Here is an 18693-nt window from a genome sequence, read left to right as displayed (position 1 = left end):
ACATTAAACAACTCCAGTGCTAGTTTTTTTGATCTTGTCCGAACAGAATGAAGTACACAATTTGATTGGTTGCAATTTATTCTGTTTTTAGTATCCAGAAACATAATACAATTTTCTAAATTTATTATTAGTAGTATTAGTCGGTTGAGCATCCCTAATCCAAAATGTCTTGCACCAGAAACATTTCTGATTTCAGATATTTTTGGATTTTTGAATATTTGCATATGCACTTTTAGGATGGGACCCAGATCTAAACGCAAAAAGTATTTATGTTTCTTATATACCTTATACACATAACCTGAAGGTAACAAATTGGCACAGCACAGGTTTAACTTAGACTCTGAAAATTTTTTGAACAGTTTCCGACTTAGGTAAAGAGAAAGGAGAGTTTGTAATACTGTTGAACACCCATGTAGTGTTTTTCCTTGAGCCAACAAGGGAAAAAAGTGTTAAATGCAGGAAATTGTCAATGATTTCTTAGTATCCCTTTAGGGTTGCTCTGAGTTTGCTATGTTCAGTTTGTTTAGCGTTATACAGTTTGAACTGTCCTGTTTTGTTTATTTAATCTGTTCAATTATTATTGTCATTTTTGTTTTTATAAATCTGTTGTAACTTATGTTATTTATTGAATGAACAAAGTTATCCAACACCAACTGGCACTGTGTGAAAAATCTAATTGCTCCTTATGCTTAATAACCAATTGTAACCAGATGCTTCCGATAATTCAACCGCTTTTTTCTGATCTTTTCTGAACTTCCTTAGAGCATGGCATTATACTGCTGATCAAAAGTTTTAGAAAACCTCAACTTTTTCAGTTTATATGGAAATGAATGCAGTTTAATGTCAACATGTTTCATGAAATCAAGGCATAGAGCAAATAAACAATGGCAAAAAAAAAATACTCAAGGAATCATTAAGTGTACAAATTGTTATTCAAATGTCTGATTAATCAAAGTGGCCACCTTTTGCTGATAATAACTGCCAGTCTGTGGTAATTGTTTTGATTTCGAATGCCAGTCACTCAGTGCAAGTCACTAACTCTGCCTCCAGCAAAAGAACCCCAAACCATCACACTTTCTCCTCCATGTTTGACAATTGGTGTTGCACACTGAGGAACCATCCTTTGACCAACTCGATGGCATACAAACACCCTTGGTGATAAACCGAAGATTTCAAATTTTGATTCATTGGCCCATAAGACCTTCTTCTAGTCTGCAGTAGTCCACAGCCGGTATTTCAAGGCCTTATTTTGTCTTTTAATGAATTTTGTACTGCCACTCACCCTGTCAAAGTTGCAACACAAACTCTCCTCTTCATTGAGACTTGCTTTTTTCAACCACTGTTAAGCTGTACTTGAAGCTGTTGTGCTGTGAGGTGCCTATCACATAACCTGGTCACCCTCAGTAATCTTTCTTCTTATTGTTTTGTAAGTTTGGGTCTGCTAGGTCTCTTCCAATCAAGAGTTTCTTCCAGTTGCCTTTGATTTGCGTAGGAAACCACTGTACTCACTGACACTTTCATTTTTTTCTGCAGTTTCTCTAAGTCAGACCTACACTTGTAAGGGTAATAATGTGCTCTCATTGCCTTGTTAATTGCTGTTTTCTTGCCTTTTTCACTGGAATTTACAACATTCTACAGTGTAATAATGTCTAATTAGTACTTCAGTAGGTGCAGTAACACAGTCTAACTTTGTTTAAGACAGACACTGGGTTTCTAAGTAATCAACAGAAGTTGGACATCTATGCAAATTGTTTGCTTCAACTTAAAAGGCTTAATTTACTTTAATTGCTACAGAGCATTGGTCGGTTGTAATCTATTAGTTGTTCCCTGAAGATGGCCCATTTGTAATATGAAATTTCCTTTTTGTAAGTTATTGCTAACCTAAACTTTAAATTTAAACCTTTGGCAGTTTACTGCTTACCTTTCCACCATTTTAGGGCATTCATTGCATTTCAGTGGATTCATTTTGAAGAAACACTGAGGTGTCCTAAAACATTTGACTTTAAGTAGGGCTGGGCGATATATCAAAAATTTATCGTTACCGAAATTTATGACTCTCATCGACGTCATTTTGCCCATGTCGGTAAATTCGGTATTTTAAAAAAAAAAGAAAAGGCATGTGCAGGTTGGCGATGTTCATGTCCCTTTAAGACGCTGTGCTACGTTACAGACTTGCGGGGTGGAGTCACATGACTCTACTACCTGTAACAAGACGAGACACGGGTGAACAAATGGAGGACGATTTAAATGTTGAAGCAGCAGCGACAAAGGTAGAGCTGGTGGAGGAGGAAGAGGAGACGCTTGTTAACAAAAAAAATGCATCATCAATCGTTTGGCAACATTTTGGATTCAACAAGGATGATATTGATCAAAAAATTGTTAAATGTAAACTCTGCAAAAAGACTGTTGCGTCAAGTCAAGGTAACACAACCAACCTCTTCCACCACCTGCAGCACAACCATGTGATTCAATTCGAAGACATAAAAAAAGCTCAAAGCGAGAAGAGATTAGGAGGACCAGCAAAAACGTCTTCCTCCACCAGGCAGCGGTCAATAACCGAAGCATTTGCTAGTACTCAACTATATGAGCGAACTTCAAAAAGATGGCAAGAAATCACAAATGCTATAGGCTACCACATAGCAAAAGACATGGCTCCTATTGCTACAGTGGAGCATAGCGGTTCAGACACTTCATGAAAATAATTGACAAGAGATACGAACTCCCATCAGGAAAATATTTTTCAAAAACTATCATTCCCAGCATGTACAGCACAGAGAGGAAAAAGGTTGCTGCTGAATTTAGATACGTTAAGCGCGTTGCAGCCACATCCGATCTCTGGTCCAGCCGCACAATGGAGCCGTATATTAGTCTCACAGTTCATTACATCGACAACAAATGGGAGCTGCGTACCAGAGTGCTCGAGGCGGCCTATTTTCCATCTGATCACACGGGGGAGATGGTTGGACAGGGGTTGAGAGCGATGCTGTCTGCATGGGACATCAGTGAAGAGGACCTTGTTGCTATAACAACTGACAACGGCCCAAATATTGTGAAAGCTGTCAAGCTCAATAAATGGACACGGGTGCAATGTTTTGGGCACAGGCTGCACCTGGCAGTCGGTAAGTGTGTACATCTTAATATATTTGGGTGGTGACATCTGGTGTGTTTTAAAGTGACTTTAATTCTGTGTGTCATATTCAAAATTGAAAGTATTAATGTTTGAATAATGTTTATATAGGCATAAAAATACTTAAGACTGCTGAGCAGCAGTGTATCCAGAAAGTTTTACAGAAGACTTATTGTGAGCCAGTGTTGATCATGTTGTGCTGTGAAATGTAGCAAAATACATGATTTTTAAAATGTTTTATTACTGTGCCAACCCTTTTTAATTTTGTAAATATGGTCTGAGAGGTCTTATTTAATTCTTACTTTATTTTGCTTGCTTTATTTGAGAATTAGACCATGAATTGGGGTGATGTTGGGTGTGAAGATTTGGATAGATATGCTACCTCAAGGCCTTAGCAGAGATAGGCCTTTGTCCATGATGGCATTACATTTGCACAATCATTGTTTACTTTGTGAATAGCCAATGTGAAACATATTTATTATTAAACTATTTTGTTTACAAGGGATACACATTTTTTAGAGAGCATGGTTACATATTGTATCCTACACTTTTTATTTTGTTCAGTTAATAAATCTTAACCACTAAAAGTACTTACTACTATTGTCTTCATTTATTTTCAGTGACATTTTACAGTCCTTTAAAGTGGTAATAATATAATTGCAATGAATAGGTCTAGGGGGAATAATATTATCAAAATAACTGGAGGAACTATGCTGCCTGCCACAGCCCCATCAAATGAAAAATAAAAAAAAAAGTTTTTTGGCACTTGGGGTGGTTATCGTCCATTTATCGTTATCGAGGTTAACTGCTCAATTTATCGTGATATTGATTTTAGGCCATATCGCCCATGTTTAACTTTAAGTGTATACTGTATGCGTGTTAAATATTGAGGAAGGCCGTCTGTAATCAAGCATATCAGTCACCAACTTTATTTATTCTTTTATTTGGTTGGTTTAAGTATGGGGCAGTTACATTTTGAAACATCAGTTGATGTTGGACAGTTTTGTTAATTAGATAAGTTAATTGCATTAAAAAACTGATCATTTGTGTATATGGGTGCCTTTTATCTATTTCTGTTCTATTTCTATTATCTTTTTTCAGGTCTTCAACCCAAATCTTTTAATGTTTAACATTTTAATCGTGACATTTTATGTACTGTATATATGAAGTGAAAATCTGTGGGGTTTGGTTGGGATAAAGACATTTTTAGTGATTCTGTGTTTTGGATTTGATGGTGGTAAAGTGGAGTTAATTATGGATAAAGTATGGGTTGGAGTGTGATCTTGGTTGTATTGTTTTTGATATCAGGAAAATCTTACTGTTCTTATTCCTTTTATAATACAAAAATGATCTCATTGTTTCAGAAGTAACTTCAAGCTGATGTATAGCACTATTGAATAGTTCAAACAATGTAATTGTAAATTTGACAAAGTACTTCATAATGCTTCATTGTTTTCTTTAGACAATAAACTTTTGTTTCGAGTGAATCAGCAGATTTGCATCATTCTTGTAGTAAATTAATAAAACAAAAAAATGCATATTATTTGTCTGTATAAATTTATATATACATTAGAGCAGCTTAAACAAAAACAGGGACAAATTGGAAATTTACTTCAAGAATAATGAAAATAAGGATATTTAAAATTTTTAACAAAAAATATCTCTTGACTGAAAATAAATCATATGTTTCATGTTTATACTAGTATTTTATTGTATTAGCGTCACTCAATCAAACTCTGTGCTGCAAACATTGTTTTGGCAATAAATTAAAACAAGTAAATGGTCAAATATTTATTTTCTTCTGCCTAAATTTTAATAATTTTTTTTTTTTTTTTTGCTGCTAGATTTAATCTTTCTGGTAAAGTACTTCATCAGTGAAAGCCAGTAGGGCTAAAAGTTCATTTATGATGTGCACAAGTAGCACTTCTTTGTTTTTGCTAAATTATTCTGGTTAGAGTGTGACCAAATGTGACCAAAACATAAATAAGGTAAAAGCTTAAAGGTGATCAATATCTTAAAAGAATATATGGTTGAAAGTATTGTCACAACATTATACAAAGTTGAATAAGTACAGCCATTCACAATTTACTCCTGAATTTCAAACTACCAAAGGACCAGGAAAAAATCATAACAGCTGTTGTGTATATTTAAAACAATAAAAAGGTGGTCTTGCTTTCTTCATAATAGGAGAAAAAAGTAGGTCATTTATAATTAAGCTAGCAGCTCATTTCTGCAAGACATAGTTTTAAGTAACACTAAAATTGGGGTGCACTCAAACACACTATTGCATAACGTAATGTAGTCATAGTGTAACTTTTTGGATTTTTTATTGTAATAGATTTACATGGTTTTACACAGACCTATTGACTGTCTGACCATTTTTGATACAAATTTATTTATTCATTTACATTGCAGCTCACAAACTAGTATAAAGAATGTAGAGCGTGGTTGTCTTTATCAGAACACAAGCACAGAGTTAAAAAGAAAAAAAAAGTATGAATGTTCGTAATTTGAGACAATGGAAAAGTGAAGTTAATTCTGAATATGAACCTGTCTGGTTGGATCTGTAAATCAATAAATCAATCAATAAATTGCAATTGTATCTGGAACTTGGAACATGTCCTCTATGTATACTCTTTTCTGTGTTTCAGTCATTAAAAATTACCACCAATTTACTAATACAGTAAAACCTTGATTATCCATCACTTGATTAACCCACAGTCTCTGTGAACCATCAGGGCCAAAAAAAAAAAAGTATTACACACGCCAGCGCATACCAATTATAGGATGACTACTGCCGTACAGTATTCTGCAAGCTCTGCACATTGGAACAACGCATTCTGCTAGAGCATCATGTTCTTTCACAGCACCACATGTCAGGCCGCATTTTGAAATCACAATGTCAGTTACGTACCTTCAGTTTTAATACATTTAATACAAAGCTACAGTTTTGTAGCTTTTCTCTTTTGTTATAATTAATCTACTATTCATTGTTATAGCTGATAAATGTAAGCATGTGGTGTTGGAATTGTCACAAAAAACTGAAGTTATTAAACATTTACCAAATGGCAAAAGTGCTTCAAGTATTGCTTCAATTTACCGTGTAGGAAGAACAACAGTGAACGATTTAAAGTGTGATGCTGACAAAATTGAAAAACGTGTTGAAAATAGAAACCACTGACATTAATGTATTATTGTTAATGTTCTCCTGTATTATAATTTTCTTTTTAAATTCTTTTATATTTTGTTAAAATATTGTGATGTGCAGGCAGCTTGTGATTTGCTGTTGGGGTGCAGAAAGTGTGTAATGAATGCTTTAAGTAATGGGGCTTGGGTGAAGGGCTTCTCTTCTTTAAGGGTTGGACATGTCTGTTAGGAGATGAGTGACAGGAGAATTTAGGAGAAAATAGGGTTCAGTGGAAGGAAGTTTTGAGTAGAGAGTCAGGAGACAATAAGCAGGATTGTCTGTGGTATAGAGAAAGACAGAATGTGAGTCCCAGGAAATAAACTGATTGGTACAGAAATAATGTTTTAGAGGTGTGCTCTGTAATGCAGATGGTGGATTATAAGATAGTGTACCATTTTTTATGGAATGAAGACTCCAAGTAAAATGTAGAAAACTCCAGTATCTCTGAGTTGTGTTTCATCATTGTGCTGGTTGTTACAATATTATATGAATGAATTAATTTTGTTAATACTATATTATATTTTGTTTTGTAAATAAATATGACTATTCGCTACTCTACAGTATATAATTAGTAAAGTAGTTATCTGTCTTTTCTGTTATCCGTCACGGCCTCTGTCTGTCCAAAATTACATCTCTTCCGTCCAAAATTACATCTCTTTTAAGGAAATATTATTTCTTTTCTGTATGAGACTGTAGGATTTCCAATCACTGCAAATTCTCTTACTGCAGTGTACACTTATTTCAGACTAGCCGCCATCCCTCGTGGCTCTGCTCACATACATTCATGTGAAAATGTTTTGGAACCCCTTTTAATTCTTTGGATTTTTGTTTATCATTGGCTGAGCTTTCAAAGTAGCAACTTCCTTTTAATATATGACATGCCTTATGGAAACAGTAGTATTTCAGCAGTGACATTAAGTTTATTGGACTAACACAAAATATGCAATATGCATCATAAAAAAATTAGACAGGTGCATAAATCTACATTTACATATATATATATATATATATATATATATATATATTGCATCAATACTTAGTTGAGCCTCCTTTTGCAAATATAACAGCCTCTAGCTGCCTCCTATAACCTTTGAGTGTCTGGATTCTGGATGGAGTTGTCTGTAACCATTCTCACAATTCTGCGCATATGCCGCTTTTATATTTTTCTTGGCCTGCCAGCAACTGTGCCTGTGGCCTTCCATTTCCTGATTACATTCCTTACAGTTGAAACTGACAGTTTAAACCTATGAGGTAGCTTTTTGTAGCCTTCCCCTAAACCATGAGACTGAATAATCTTTGTTTTCAGATCTTTTGAGAGTTGCTTTGAGGATCCCATGTTGTCTGTCACTCTTCAGAGGAGGGAAGCACAATTTGAAATTGACCACCTTAAATACCTTTTCTGATGATTGGACACACCTGTCTATGAAGTTCAAGGCTTAACAAGCTAATCCAACCAATTTGGTGTTGCAAGTAATTAGTATTGAGCAGTGACAGGCATTCAAATCAGCAAAATTACAAGGGACCCACATTTTTGCACAGCCAGTTTTTAACATTTGATTTAATTTCATACAACTAAATGCTGCTTCACTAAAAATCTTTGTTCGGAATACACCCTAGTACTCAGATGTTTCTAGGAAATGTTATCTTTTTTGTTGAAAGTAGAGTAAATTATTATACAGGCTGAGAGGGGCTCCCAAAGTTTTTCATATGACTGTAGTAGTAAAACAGGACAGTGAGGAGGGCCCTGCCTGGCTCCCTACTCCCGACGTCACGCATTCTCCTCCCCTCGGCCTGCAGCCTTTGTCTCAGATTAGTGCAAATATATCACTCCTGCAAGCGAACTATGATTTTTAATGCAATGAGAGAAGTCGCAAAATCAACTGGAATGTTCAAGTAAATTCTAAAATAAAACTTGATCTAAATCCGTTAAGTCCTTCTCTCGTAAAAAGTGGACGGACAGACATACACGTTGGATTTTATATATATATATATAGAGAGATGAGTTTAGACTGCCTACATGGTAATAAACTGACCATTGTTTCCTACACTACTTTGTTAGAGTGTCAGCTGATTGTGCTCATTTGGAAGAATCCTAATGAACCTTCAATTCCTCAGTAGGAAAATATTTTGTAATATCAAAATATCAATTTTATAATCTCAAAAAATGTTTTTTCTTTGTTTGGAACAAGAGCTTCGCTAGAATTTGGCAGGAATTCATCAATGTTACTCTAAAATAAGTCTGGTGAGCTCCTGCCTATGTATCAGTGAAACTCCTATTATTTTAATTAATAGGAAATGTTATAACACAGTGGATGTTTTTTTTTTCATTTACTAATTAGCTTTCTACTTTGGAATGAGGAAATGTTTTAGTCTGTCTTATGTTTACAAATCTTAATTGTTTTTGTGACACATTGGATTAATTGTATTTCTAATTCAACAAACTTTGAAATCTTAATTTTGTTCTACTGTTGTTTATCATAAAACTGTAATACAGTTTATAAATTTGGAACAAATATAACTTTAAAGAAAAGTTAACAAAGAAAATGAAGAAATTACTCTGTGACCGGTAAAGGGCAGTGCAGCACCACCAACCTCAGATATAACTTCAGAGAGTCCTTGGTGCAAATACAAGGTGTTTCAATGATAAATACTAGGGATGCTCTGATCAGGTCTTTTAAGGCCAATTCCGATACTGATTTTTTTTTCCTTTATTCCTTTAAAAACATTTTTACACTAATCTCCTACAATAACCACTATACTAAAGTTTATTATTATAACTAAACTATACACCACAGGTGTTAACTGTTAATTTTTTATTAAAGGGCTGTATGATTATTGTTCAGTGATAGTAAAATAAATAAAATTTCCTTAAAATGCATATTTTAATAAAATACTGTATGTATTAAAAATTATCCATAATACATCTCTCTATTATAATAAAAAAATCTTGGGTCGAGATGTGATCTTCTCGGAAAGACACTTTGACGTCCCGTGATACTAGACTTTACAATCTTTGGAAGCAAGACACATGAGACAGTGACTTTTTCACGTCACGCTCTACTTATAAACAATTTAAAACAAGATCACGGACATCTAACCTCTCAGATGTTGGAATGATTTTGGCAGACACGCTTCATGTGCTCCCAGCTCTTAAAAAGTTTATACGTTCTAGATGGCATTTCAAAGACTAAGTGAAGAAGAAAGAGCAGCACGTCATAAAGAGAGACAAAAGCATGGGAGAAAAAAGAAGGCAAAAAGAATGCGCAAAAGAACAATAATAATCTATGTGCAAATTTATAAAATAAGGAAAGTAATAATCAGCCCGGACCAAGTGGAACTAAAAAGCTTGTAGTTCCAATCGGGGTTAGAAATAAAAGACTTCATAAAGACGTTCAAAAACGTTGGCATGATGCACATGCAGAGCAGGTTAGAGATTATGAAAGCAGTGGAATTTGAAAGGCTCAAAATAAAATAACGGCACGATACACATGCAGAGCAAGTTAAGGAATATGAAAGTAGGAAGATTAGAAAGTATCAAAAAAAAAAAGATAATAAAGATCGCAATAGCACAAACAAACTGAAATTACTGCTCAGTGAAATAACGGAACAGCAAAAAGAGATTGAATATATAGACATAGGTGATATGTCAGAAGTATGCAGATATTGTAAGGCTTTAAAGTTTAAGTTGGAGACTTGTAGATTGGCTAATTCATGTTGCCATCAGGGAAAAGGGCGTATCCGCGAGAATTAAAAGATTTGTTGTTAGATGAAAGTGAAATCCACAAACACTACAGGCAAAATATCCAAGTCTACAATAATCTTATCGCGTTTGCATTATACAATGCTCAGAACATAGATTTAAACAATAATGGACCATACACTATGACTGTCTGTGGTCCCACAACAATTAAAGCTACGACAAGTTTAATTTCGAGGAAACCGCAATTTGGTCAGGTGTATATTTATGATCACAGAGAAGGGATGCAACATAGAATCGAAAGAGTATGTAACAATTCCCTTGAAAATAACAATCTCTTTAAATTATATATCCGGTTAACCAAACTCGAGGTGGGCGAGCGAAGTGAACAGGGGAGCCCCCTATTATGGCATAACAGAAAATAAAATGCTTCTCACAATTAATAATGTATCTATCTGAAATAGGGCTTAATTAAAACCAGTAATTTTCACCATTTCTCTTAACAACAACAAAAACAAAATAAAAAAAAATACATATCTCACATAATATGAATTGATTAAATGGCTGCTTAAATGTAAATATGCATGAACTTGTACATTTTGATTTTTTAATCATTAATTGCACTACAGCTTTTTGCTGTTAAAATAAAAATTTACTAGAGTTATACAGGTGTGTTTTTTTATTAAGTGTATTCACTAGACATTCATAATTCTTGAGGTGTAATTATAAAATATGGATTACCATTTTAATTATTTTTTACTTTTTTCTTACCAAAACGTGTGCTGTATGAAACACAGCAACAAATAATAAACACAATACAAATCTTTAAAAGAAGCCTATTGTTTACTAAGCAACAATTTCAAATTTGTCTTAAACTCAAGTGTTGTCTGTTGATTTAAATGACAAAATAAAAGGCTTTTCTTGCAGTTTGTTTACTTGCACACGACAATTTCTCTGATTTAATTTTTTCAGTTTATTCCTCCACTTTCTATTACTTAAAGGTGTGAACGGCACCCGGGCACAGACAGGCGGACATCTTGTTTTCAAACCACCACACGTTTATTATACAGAATATTTACAATAATGGGTCACTAAGACCCCAGCCAATGGTCACTCAGACCTCAGTCACGTGCACAAACCCCAAAACAGTCACAGTCCTGGCCACAATGCCTTGTCTTCGGGCCGCCTCCACAACTCCTCTTGCCTCGTCCTTCTTCCACCGACTCTAGCCCTGAATGAAGGGAGGCGGCCCCTTTATGGAGGACCGGATGAGCCCCAGGTGTTCCCGGCAATCTTCTGCCACGCCCAAGTGTGGCGGAAGTGCCGGCTGTCCTCCCGGCTGCTCTCCGGGCGCCGTCATAAATCTTCCCCCCAGCACTTCCTGGTGTGGCGGGAGTGCTGGGGAAACAAGTCCCCAAGGCATTGGGCCCCTCCTGGCGGTGACCACGGGCCCCTACAGGGAAGGGCTTCCATGCCCTCGACCCGTGGCCCCCAAAGCAACCCGGAAGGCAAACCCCACGTGGTCCGGGCAGGGCTCTGACCCTCTTCCGGTCCCTCCTGGCGTCCCGGCCGGGTCATGGCCCCTGGCATCCCTGACAAAGGCTAAAATACCAATCGCCTCTAGTTCACTGATAAAACAAGCATCTACTTGCTGCTGTTTGTTTACACTGCAGAATGTTTTCTACAAAAGAAAAAAGTGTGAAAAAAGATGTGCACTGGCTCAACTACTGTAATTCCTTGTGTAAAGGAGCACTACAGCTTAATTACAATAAAGCTGAGAAAAGCAGGGGCTGAAAATATTGGTTTTTGTGATTGGCCTTTTTACCAATCACCGATCAAGTCTTTTTTTTATTTTTTAGTGAAAATTGTCCAATTTCTATTGGTAGTTAATCGATTGGAGCATCCCTAATAATCACCTTTAGAAAGGCTTCTTAATATGCATAGATAACAATCATAATTCCAATCCCTTCTTTTAGTCCTACACTCCTACCAAGCGAGTTTTGTCCTCTTTCACCAACTCACCTAGATGAAGCAGAGTGGCTCCTTTTATCTTAGACCCAAGAGTATTTCTGGTGCTAGGGCATAGCCTTCTGGAAGCACTTCTGGGTCAAATGGAAGTTCCACCAAGTAGGGATCATGTATCCCTGAAGCACCCCCTGGCAGTACCCATGGAACCTGACAAGGCTGTCTTATTGGACTCCAGTTCCCAGGGAGGCTGCCCCCTATGATGTTGGAGGGGTATTTTATGCCAGGTTTCAACTGTCCTCCTGGCAAATGCGTGCCATTCAACTCAATTGTTAATAAAACTGAATGAATAATTATTTTAATTGAAAATGAGTTCTGTACAATGAAATTATTTTCTTATGTAAATGTGGTTCTACAGTTCTACATACCTGCTAAAATCTTATCCACTATGGGTACCACCCAAGCACTTTATAACTACCAGGGCATCAAATTCAACAGCAGTTTGCACAGACAAGAGGTAACAAACACCTTAAAAAATACTGACTTGATCAGAACCAGACACATGTCAATAATTAAACCAAAATAAGCATTATTCAATGAAAGGTTTCATTTTGCTTGACTTCTTATTGCAACCAAAATAAACAAATACTGTTGGGACACAAAGCGTGGTACAGCGTTCTTTAAACAGATGATACAGGGAATGCTCAAAAGAGAATTACAACTTTTATGTGTATGTACAGGTACAGCAGGGAAAATAAGTTTTGAACGCCTCAATGTTTCTCTCAGTAAACATATTTCTAATGGGGCTATTGACATGAAATTTTCACCAGATGTCAGTAACCACCGGAGTAATCCACACATACAAAAAATCAAAACAAATAAGTCCATAAATTATTTGTAATAAAGTGGAATGAAACAGTAAATGAGTATTGAACACAAAAAGAAAAGGAGGGGCAAAAAAGGCGGAAAGCCAAGAAGCTCGCTGGTGGGTTTGATGGGTAAAACATTGATGCATTCAATACATATTTTCCCTGCTATATATGCTGCAAACTAGAGGTTGGAAATTTGTTACAGTGAATTATATGAATAAATGACATGTTTGCAAACAAAGACTCAAATAAAATGTCATGATTTGTGTGGGATTCAACAGAATTAACATTGTATTATGCAATGTCTAAATTCAGTGCATTCAGTTTTACATTATCTTGTAAATCATTCTTACATTTGCTATTAGCTATCAATGAATGCATTTTCTGAATCCTTTTTATCCATCATTTGTAAGGAATTGGTCTTAATTGGGCATAATATATGAATCAATACAGCCATCCATTGCTGGGCACTTTCATTCAAATGCCTGGACTGGCTTTTACAGTAGCAGGCAAATTAACTGTTGGTCTGGCATCTTTTCTTTAGATTGTGAAAGAAAGCATACCCTAGAAAAGCCTAGAGCTTGATTTTTTTTCTTTACTTTAAGAAACTTCTTTATTTGCTATGAAACAGTACAGTGCTATACTTTGCATTCCCCATTTTCTTTCCCAGAATGCAACACCCAGTTCAATAGTACACTTTTTTTCAAACCAATCTTGTCTAATAATATAAAATATTTTTATATTATGTTTAAAAGTTAACATTTATTTGTGGTAAACAAGATGTGGCACTTATGTGCCCAAGTTTGAATTCCATATCTGATGATTCTAAGATTGACTGATTTCACAATCCTTTTACTTTAGCATTATCTGCAAACGTAGCCCTTTAGTGGTGGTAATAGTTTTTCACAACAGTACAATGCTTATGTAGAGATGTTTGTCATTTTATTTTCTCATACTGGGTACCTTTTGGGAGTATCTATGGCTGTAATGGCCACATTATCCCTGGGAAACATTGTGCATGTACAATACTTTACTATCATAAAAGCAATTAGAGCTACATTGACCTATAGGTAGCCAGATGCTTTTATCTTTACGTAAATCTCTGAAATAACTAAATATACTTTACTTTGCTAACATTGTATATGTTTGTGCTCACATTTTGAATTTTTTTTTTGTGTTTTTGCTATCATTAATAGTATGATTTTATTCTTTGGCAACATTTCCCATCAGTGCAATTCTCAATATTATTTTTGAGTGTAATTTTAGCTAATGTAACTTTCTATTTTTTAACCACAGAAAGAAATTCAAGCAATGAGCCAATGTAATCATCCCAATGTTGTCACATATTATACCTCCTTTGTGGTAAAGGATGAACTGTGGTTAGTTATGAAATTGCTAAGCGGAGGTAAGTGTTGGTGTTTTTATCAAATGTTATAATACAGTACCATTTAAAATTTAGAAATTTTGTTTAAGATATAACAGAGCAATCCTGATTTAAACTGCATTTTGATTATAACCTCTGAGGACTTCTGAGCTTTAACAGTTCTGCCTGTGCTGCTGTTTAGTATAGTTAGATGCTATCTATAATAATAAATAATAATACATTTTATTTATATAGCACCTTTCCCATGCTCAAGGCGCTATCTGAAGTCTTAATGTGCTGTACTGATTAAAACAAAACATTACTTTAAATTTCTTTGTAGGCTCAATGTTGGATATAATAAAATACATATTCAGCAGAGGGGAACACAAAAGTGGAGTTCTTGAAGAGCCAATAATAGCTACAATCCTGAAGGAAGTTCTAGAAGGTTTAGATTACCTGCATAGGAATGGACAGATTCACAGGTACACTGTGTATGTTTATTATGGTTTTGCCTTGTATTCTTATGCTTTAAAGAATATAGCCCTAATAGAAGAAATGTATTACTTCTTAATTATTTCATAATTGGCAAATGTGTGTTTCATTTTGATGTCATTCTTCATTTATTTATAAAAGTATAATTAGGCCACTTTTTAATTAATCGAAATAATAAAAAATGAATCAGAACCTCACATATAAGTCTTAAATCTATAGTGATTTACAAAAATTGTTCATAGTCTTTAGCTGTGCTTAATACTGTGCATTACATGATTATATTTACTGTTTCATTAAACAGCATTCTGTTATGTTGTTGGGAGAAAGGTAATTATTTTGTCCAGGTTGGTTTGCTGGCTGACCTGTGAGTTCTTTCATTAGCTCTAAACCATCTAATTTGCTCTTAAGAGTAAAATCTAATGTATAGATTATATATCTGTAAAACGATTACAGATTAATTCATAACATTACAATTTATTTAAGTAAGATAAATACTTATCATTATTTGTATAATTTCAAATTAAAAAGTTTGCAGTAATTGCATCCAGCAGGACTTTCACTTTCAGCATCACTATATTGCATCTTTTGTCTACTATTTGTCCACTGATTATCTAAATCCATTTTGCTGTGCTTATGTAATACATTAAATGATTTCATTTAGTTGTTGAAACATGTAAAGGCCAACAGTGCCACACTTTCTGTAAAAGAGAGACTGACAGTGGCATTACACACCAGAGAGAAATACTGTAGTTACAGGAAACAAAAATGAGATAAATAATGATTCTGTGTGTAAGGTATTTGACCAGGCTCGAGGCAATTTCACTAGTGTTTGTTGTATTTTCAGTGGTTAGAATGAAAATTTTAGTGTATACGGTAAATAACACAAACGGTGTGCCTCTCCACTTAATACTTTAATTATGTCTGTTGGTGTTCATCGATTAGCCAAAATTTGCTTCTAACTAAATTATAAATCGAACTTCAGTGACACTTTCGCTGAATTTTGGAGTTAAATTATAGAGTCACACACTGAATAACTCCTTCACTGGGAGCAAAGGGTTTAGCTAAGTCATAATAGGACATTTGTAAAGGAAAGGCTTCTCTTTCTTAAACAGTAATAACTGTCCAATCAAAAGTTATGTGTAAATATGAGATGGCAGTCTGAAGAATACTGCAGTTTTATGATGACGTCCAAAAATACATAACACTGATTGGAAACATTCACAATTTTCAAACTGAAATTTTAATAGAAGTATGACAGATTTGTTGTTTTTTGGTGGTGCAGCCGAGAGTTTGGTGGTATGTTTAAGCACTTGAAATTAATGATGGAGTAAGAAATTTTCACTTTACTAGAACAAATCATCTTGTTACTAGATCTAAAGTGGCGTTTCTACTTTGTCAAACTCCAGGTTTTGTCCCCTGGTTCCCAGAAATACCTATGATGATCCACTAAGTACTTTGCAAACATACAGTATGCATTATTTATATATAATAATGGAGTTGTTGATGCTGAATGGGTCCTAGATCTAAGCTGACTACTTAAGATTGTATTTAAAGCTTAGGTTCTTTTTATTATGCTTTATAAACAGCAATCGTATGTTTATGGTTGAAATAGGTTTGACTGTGTGGATAAGCTACATGAGTGCCTGAGGGGGTGGCCATCGTATAGATACGAGTATTTGTTGCCAGAACAGGTTTGATAAAGGTTCTTAAAGAACACCTGACTTTTTATTTTGACCATAGCTCACATTAAACTTGGAGAAATGTGTCAGCATAAGGAAACAACAGCAGAATTTGATAAAAATAAGTACATAGACTCATGGCACTTTCATTTCCCTTTTATTGAATTTGAATTTAGTGAATAGCTTGTAGCTGTTGCCTTTCTTAAAGGTTTTGCAATCAAAAGGTGGCCAGTGAAGTTATGAAATAAGAACCAGCTTCTTTAGATGAAGCCCAAAGCCCATTGTTACTGTTATGGCAAAGAGGATAGATTTCACAGAAACTGTACAAGGTCCTTAGACCACAGGCAGGTATGACCCAAATAGCTTCCATCAGCTCCATGTAACAAGGAAAGTTCCTCCGTGCAAAAATCTATGTGTCAGATATTCTTAATGTAGCTAGAGCAGAAAACAGGATCTAGTCTTTTCATAAGCTACAGTAATGTCAGAGGAAACCTTACTTCTTTCAGCTAAGACACTTTCTGGAATCAAAAAGGTTTGTCTACAAAATACAGAGTCTGGAAGAGAGGTGGCAGTGAGAGTTTTGTAGAAATTTCTGTTGGAAACAAGACTATACACTGGGACATATGCATCACTCCCATTCATTATTCACTTCTTCGAGGTTTGGATTTTCAACCTTCAATTTTTGAAGGTGACTTCACTATCCATACCCCCAGAAGGTGAATGTGTGGTGTTGAACTCTGTGACTAATCCCATGCTTGGAATTTCAGCAGTAATAGAATCTTTGGGATTGGCTGATGGAACATCTTTTGGAAGTTTTGTTGTAGAAATGAAGAGCACTATTACTGCATATGTCTGCTTAATTACTAGTGACAACAAATACTTGCTAAAGGAGTCTCTTTAGGGATCTTAACTGAAGCTTTTTCTGAGCAGAACTGTGATCTACAAAAAAGATAAGGAACATTGCATCTGAAGGCTGTAGTTAGTAAGTGACTGAAACCTGCATCTGCAAACACTTTTTATTAATAACCGTGAAACATTATCAGAGGAGCAGAAATTTAAACTACTCTATTTGTTGCTGGAGTATCAAGCTGTTTTGCAGTTTTCGATTATGATTTGACTGTGGACATTTTTCAGCCATATTCCACTACAGTATATTGATGCAGACATCAGGCAGCACACCACACTCCCCTTGGCTTCCAAGGTAAAGAGGAGAGGCAGGTATTGTTGTGCTGTTTAGCCCAGATTAGACATCCAATGTGGTCATTATCAGATAGAATGCTGGGAGGGTTGCAATGCTGCATTAACTACAGGAAGCTAATACGTTAACAGTGAAAGATGCCCATACACTGTTAAGAATAGTAGTGCTTAGATGTTTTAGAAGAAGCAAATGTTTTCTCTAATTTAGGCCTAAAGTTTGGCAATTTACACATTGAGGTTTGCAAAGGAGACAGGGCCAAGTTATGATGATTACATTCACGCAAGTCAAGTCCAATCATTGGATTTAATCAAACATGTCAAGATGAGTTATAGTTGAGAAGATCTGAGTAAATAAGTGCTTACAATTTCACTATCTGAAATTAATCAAGAGTATATATGAAAATGCCTGATGCATACTATTATCTATGAGAAGAGTAGATTTTCACAGTGTATATATAATAATGTTTTTAAATTTTATATTTAGTATTAATTTTCAGTAGTAGTTTACATTAACTGTACTGAAAATATCAGAGAATAAATTTAGAATGTGTGCATGCTAAGTAAACTCTGGTAGTTCATGTTGTTTTACAACAAACCCTACATTCTTTGTTGTTGCAGTGTGGGGATCACCACCTCTGCTACACATTAAGGTTGAAGTCTTGCATTGTATTTTAATATTTATGAATGTCAATACATTAATATGGTATTCTCCTCCACAAATATATCAGTTTTGTTTAATTTACTTCTACACTGATTAAATATAAAAGATTATATTTGAGAAATATGCTTAAAATTATTTAAATGACAAATTAGTTTTTAACCACAGTGTACATAAAGATGTTCCCAATGTTTTATAATGCTTTTCTGTAATTATAGGGATGTAAAAGCAGGAAATATCCTTTTGGGAGAAGATGGATCTGTGCAAATAGCAGGTAAACAATTTGGTGATAAACCAGCATGTTTAAGACTCCAGTCATATGAAACTAAATATTAATGCTGTGAATGATTGGAAATGTGTTTAGCTGTCATTTCTACATATCGTTCATTGTATAGTGTGAAAATAAATGAATATTTTAAAGTGAAACTGAGGATTTACCAGGTATCTTTCACAGTCATT

At 34.9% G+C, this 18693-nt stretch overlaps 1 protein-coding gene across 2 annotated transcripts in view; it reads left to right on the top strand.

The window, feature by feature from the left end:
- Positions 1-18693, top strand: part of stk39 (serine threonine kinase 39) — a 161048-nt gene that overhangs the window by 37626 nt on the left and 104729 nt on the right. For both annotated transcript variants that reach the window (XM_039757539.1, XM_039757540.1), the window contains exons 3-5: positions 14142-14250; positions 14549-14690; positions 18453-18508. In XM_039757539.1, the coding sequence (XP_039613473.1) occupies positions 14142-14250; positions 14549-14690; positions 18453-18508 (307 nt within the window). The remainder of the gene's footprint in view (positions 1-14141; positions 14251-14548; positions 14691-18452; positions 18509-18693) is intronic.

The sequence above is a fragment of the Polypterus senegalus genome, chromosome 6 (assembly GCF_016835505.1).
Source record: "Polypterus senegalus isolate Bchr_013 chromosome 6, ASM1683550v1, whole genome shotgun sequence".
NCBI classification, from domain to species: domain Eukaryota; kingdom Metazoa; phylum Chordata; class Cladistia; order Polypteriformes; family Polypteridae; genus Polypterus; species Polypterus senegalus.
This window is presented reverse-complemented; position numbering and strand designations above follow the sequence as displayed.